General features: G+C 46.3%; 1 protein-coding gene across 6 annotated transcripts in view; it reads right to left on the reverse strand.

The window, feature by feature from the left end:
• The window catches only part of APLP2 (amyloid beta precursor like protein 2), a 101,138-nt gene that overhangs the window by 13,834 nt on the left and 82,252 nt on the right, over window positions 1-5,052 (reverse strand). For 4 of the 6 annotated variants that reach the window (XM_019509297.1, XM_019509282.1, XM_019509267.1 and 1 more), the window contains 3 exons: window positions 4,357-4,530; window positions 3,637-3,672; window positions 682-764 (listed from right to left, as the gene is read on the reverse strand). In XM_019509297.1, the coding sequence (XP_019364842.1) occupies window positions 682-764; window positions 3,637-3,672; window positions 4,357-4,530 (293 nt within the window). The remainder of the gene's footprint in view (window positions 1-681; window positions 765-3,636; window positions 3,673-4,356; window positions 4,531-5,052) is intronic. The other 2 variants (XM_019509305.1, XM_019509274.1) reach the window with 1 other exon arrangement.

A 5,052-nucleotide genomic window follows, 5' to 3' on the forward strand; every position in this document is an offset into this window, starting at 1 on the left:
AAGGAAGTCAAGACTATTTGCTTCCCCCACCTGAAGGCTCTAATTCAGCTGCAGGCATTTGCTTTGAGTGCAACAATTTTGTGAAGCAAATGTAAATGTTGACTTTAAAATGAGCTTAAAAGGTTAACCTCCAGAGCTGATTTCACCCAGGAAGGAGCACAAGGGACCTGCAACTAGAAGTCAGCTCAATGTCGACACTCCAGTTAAAGCTACAAGCCATTTACTGTGAGCTCTGCTGTACGCCAAATCCTACCTGCCATTCAAAATGCGTGTTGGGGGGAGGCAGAACCACCAGCTTCATAACAGACAGACTGAAACCAAAGGTGGAACAGCATGGCACTCAGTGTATTTGGTGCTCTAGTGAGAGGCCACCTAATAAGGGTAGGTCTCCAGTGCAGGTGTTACCATCTTTCAGAGGGATCTGTTTTCTACCTAGGAAAGCTATTGCAGAACAAAACACTTCAACAAGTCAGTCAACTGCTGACTATTGGGCTCTCTCCCTCCCTCAGCCACCCACCTTTCTGATGCTAGTCGGTATTAGGAGCTTGCAATAATCAGAACACTGCAACTCCTCTGCACCATACGGATAATGAACACGCTGACATTTAGAAAGTAGGAAAGAAGCTGCTCACGTTAATTAGTCTCAGGTTTTTCTTCAGAAAACAAAGGCAGAGGACTCACCACATTTTCATCCACTTTGTTCTTGCTGTTAATCACTTTCTCCTCAGCCCCAATCAGCCCATCCAGGTCAGCTATGCCAGAACCTGCACCAAAAGAGAATTAAGCATTTTGTTAGATGTAGAAGAGGCCATTAGAGGCTTTAGCGGCATCTAGGAAGAATAACCTACTCTCTCGGCAGTGCTGGCACTCCTAGTGCGACTCATAACATTTTGCTGTTTACTATTCCCTCTTTGTGCTAGATTCAGTAGGGGAATTCATGTGCAAAGCCAGAATGACAAATGATCTGGGGGTTTCCTGGTCAATGAAGGCAAATGAGGTGGCTCTGATGACAGTGGAGAAGGCTCGCCAGGATGCGCTGAAAGTATATCCAGAGCAACTGGAGTGCTGTTACAAGAAGGGAGTTGGGAACATTTACATCTCATCTCTGCTTGCCGCCCATGGTTATCATCATAGCTCCATATAACATGACCCCATGAGGACCAAACATTCCTTCTCTCCACTGAACCTGCATAGAGGGAGCACTTATAGTAGGCAGGGTCAGCAAGAGCCCTTTCAAACAAATAAAACACCCCCCCCAAACCCGAACAACACACACACACACCCACGTGTCAGAAAGTGCCTCAGGAACCAGAGTGTCTCGGTTACCCAGCGCAGCCCTGTGATGAGCCATGAGTCATGTCTCCATATCTGGCACAGGCCCAAAAACCAACAGATCCCAGGACAAAGGAGGAAAGTGTCAAACTAGCTCTTGTACTAGCATGCGTCTTAGCCATCTCAAGGCTGAAAACTAGCACAGGCTGAAGAGGAGACTATCAATTAGCAAAAGGCTCCTCTGCATAAACTGTTTTGATCTGGAGCTTTTATAAATAGATCAGATCAATAACAGAAAAGGCTGATGCAACACACACACACCGACCTACAGAGCACGAAACAAGCTGAGAGATGATGAAGCTTCCCGATACCAGCATATGCAAAACACTGTCCTTCACAATGCCTGTGCCCTCCCAAAGCAAAAGCAGGGGAACAAGGAGTCAGTTGTCCGCTGAGCCACCTCTTCAAAGGGGCACGTGTAGGGAAGCTACGTGTGGCACTTAACATTTCATAATTGACTGCACACAACCTCTCTGCAGTTGCTGATCTTGTAGCTCGGTTAAGACAGTATGTTAACTGCTGCTGAAATTGTTGCAGGTTCTTTGATTAAGTGAGAGGAAAGGGTAGTTGGCGGCTCCAGGGCGACTTCTCACTGCGACAGGCTTTTACTGCTCAAAAATGCCAAAGGAACTAATGTCTCACTCCAGCTCCTCCAGAAAGGAGCAGCTTGGTTTTTATTACAGCCCTATCCCCATCAGCTTCTTTGGAGACTGGCATTCACATTCCAGACACGGCTGAGGTGGGGAGTCAGACTCCCACAAGCTGCCTAGGCAGGTTATGTTATTACCGTGAAAGTCAGTGATTTAGAGCTTCTGGAGACTATGCAGAAACAACTTCTAGAGACCAGCCTAGTCAGCTTCTGGCCTGTGGCTGCTTTACCCCATTCTCAGGAGACAGCCTGCTAGCACAGTCTCCAGAGCAGGGTGTTCAGCTGCTGCGGCACGTCTGGCTATTTGTTAGAGTGTCATAGCCCCAGTTTCTGGGAGTGCACCAGTCCAGCTGTTCAGATTATACGCCCCCCCCAGAATACAGCTGCTTTTATGTCATATGCTGAAACAGGAGCAACGTTGAGCCCAATTCTCTGCCACTGGAGGCAATGGGAGCTTTGCTATTTATTTAAATGGGCACAGAACCAGGCTTGTATTTAAGCTTCTTAAAACGAGCATGGTCGTTGCCAGAATCAAACTTCATCCCAATCTGTCCAGAGATCTGCTGGGATCAGCTGCACATTGTTCCACAGCAGGGATAAAGCTCACATCCAGCAGAAGGCAGAGAAAAGTTCATAAAAAATTATCAGGCCATCCAACCTCCAGTGGGATACAAGACTGATGTGTGGGCTGAATAAACCTGATCCCAAGGAGAAGCAGCCTCTGCTTGTCAACATGAAGCAAATTTGGAACCAGAGGTAGGCTGAAGCAATGGGGACAAGTTCTAGTATGTGGCATTTGTACCAATGAACTGCCACGGTGCCCGTGCACTTGACAGGAATCCTACCAGCCTCCCACTGCTACCGCAAGCAGGTCTAGGCTAGCAATCAACTTGCATTCGATTCCACATCTGAAAGTACCTGCCAAACCCATTTGTTTAATGTTAAGAGTTCTCCGATTCCCCGCCCCACCAATCCCAGACTAGTCAGTTCCTCTTCAGCCAGAGACGCCTTTGCTACACGTATCACAAGAGCAATGGATGAACTGTGAGAACTATCTAGTGTAAAGAAATCCTGTATGTAAGAAGGGGGAAGTGCAGAGGATACTAGAAAGCAAAGACATGAATTGCTCACGTGGGTGTTACTAGTAGGTCTCATTAAGCACCCTGATGGGTATTAGTTTGGAAATAAAGAAAATTTGTTCTGGTGCTCCCTCACTTCTTGGTTAGGGCTGACATTAGGTAGGAGGCACAACAGATGCTATCGTACACAAGGGAGAGTCTGCAGATTATTTACCGCCAATGCTGTCAAACTTGTTTTTAGCATTGGTACAAACAAAGCAATAAACACTGCTACCCAATTCCCAGAAGGAGCACTAAGCGCGAGTTTATTCTGGGGGCAAAGGAACTGATCTTTGCACCCTGGGACACCTTGTCAGCCTGTGGAGACCGAGAGGAATGCTAAGAAATCACTGAGGCGGCCAAATGAGCTGGTTTTGTTAGCAGAACAAGGCACGTAGCTACATCAGGCCTGCTGATCTACATGGAGAAGGGAGGTGAAAATAAAGGTGAGAGTATGAAACTAAAAATGAAGCTACCAAACACAGAGAAGGTGGAAGAGTGAGAGAAAGCACTTAGAGGGAGCAGCTTAGAACCAACCTTTTTTCATTGGATGGTACAAATCCGGCTGAGGATCTAGCAGGAGGGAAAACAAAAACAAAAATAGCAGAAAAAGGAGATTAAGAGAGAAAGGAAAAAAGCCTTGTGCATGATTTTCGCCTCAGACCCCTAACAAAGCTGGTATTCACAGCTTTGAGTGGAGAAGGCTGTTCAACTGCTTGTTTGTTTTTTAAACAAATCAAAAACCACACACCACAGCAAGCTGTCAGTGCCCCTTGTTAAAAAAAAAATACTTGTTGCCATTTACAGCAACAAGGTTCATAGTTGCATTGGAGCATCTGAGTTAGGAAGACTAGGAATTATAAATTCCAGCTTCCAGACAAAAATCAAGAATTTAGTGCTCACTGCAAAGTGAAATTAAATCAGATTCCAGAAAGGGCTAAAGGTATTATGAAGTCAAGAACAGTAGTGAGTAGACATGGCAAATTACTAGCTGCACTGCCTGTTCCAGACTGACAGAGCATCGCCTAATAATATGGGCAGCTAAGGATCCAGGAGCTTGCTTATTCCCTTTTTACATAACATAGGCAGCTTTGAAAATCGATCTCATGGCTAATTCTACATTGTTGGCACAACTGCTTCAATCCCGAATGGCCCCCAGGGGTTAGACCCCTTGGGTGTCGTGTGGGCTGGGACACTGGTTCTGACTAGAGGCACACACATTTCCTGAAGTGAAACCACGCTCTCTGCTCTACGTACCTTCGCTTTCAGGCAAGGCTGGGAAGGTTTTCACCTGGAATGGGCGGAAAGGTTTGCCCTCCTGGAGGGGAATCTCTTCGCTTTCCTCAGAGCTCACTCGGACGTCTACCGGGGACTCTGAGATGGAGGATGTGAACTGGTCCATGTCCGCACGTTGCTCCTGCAGCAGCTCATCTAAAGGAAAAACAAGGGGCCAAGCAGGAGAGAGAAAATGAGGAGAAAATCGTTTCAAGTGGGTTCATGGGAGGGGCAGAAAGAGGCAGATCCTTCAAGCCAAGTTGGTCTGGGATAGGGGCACAAGCAAAGCTGACCTGGGGCAGTCAGATTTGTGAAAGCTGGACGGTGCATTTATGCCAAAGCAGGGTCCCATCCTGGGCTGTCAAAGGTATTGGCTGGATAAGCAAGTGAAATTACAGCTGGCTGACTGCTTCCATAAGGCAGACAAACACACTTGTATTCACAAATCTCCTTTTTCCCCCCACATGAAGCAACAAAAAAGGAGACTGGAGTAAGACACGTGCCTTTGTTACTGTGGAATTTTTGTATTCTCTTTGTGCGTGTAGTTTTTCAAGGCCAGCAAGCCAGCAGCCCTAGATCATGACCATAAATCTAGCTGGACATCATGTACATATAGCAAAAGCCAGAGAACTTTTACCTTAAAAAAAAAAAAAAAAAAAAAAAAAAAACCCCAACCAT

Source organism: Gavialis gangeticus, unplaced genomic scaffold (assembly GCF_001723915.1).
Source record: "Gavialis gangeticus isolate Ggan-Ray unplaced genomic scaffold, GavGan_comp1, whole genome shotgun sequence".
NCBI classification, from domain to species: domain Eukaryota; kingdom Metazoa; phylum Chordata; order Crocodylia; family Gavialidae; genus Gavialis; species Gavialis gangeticus.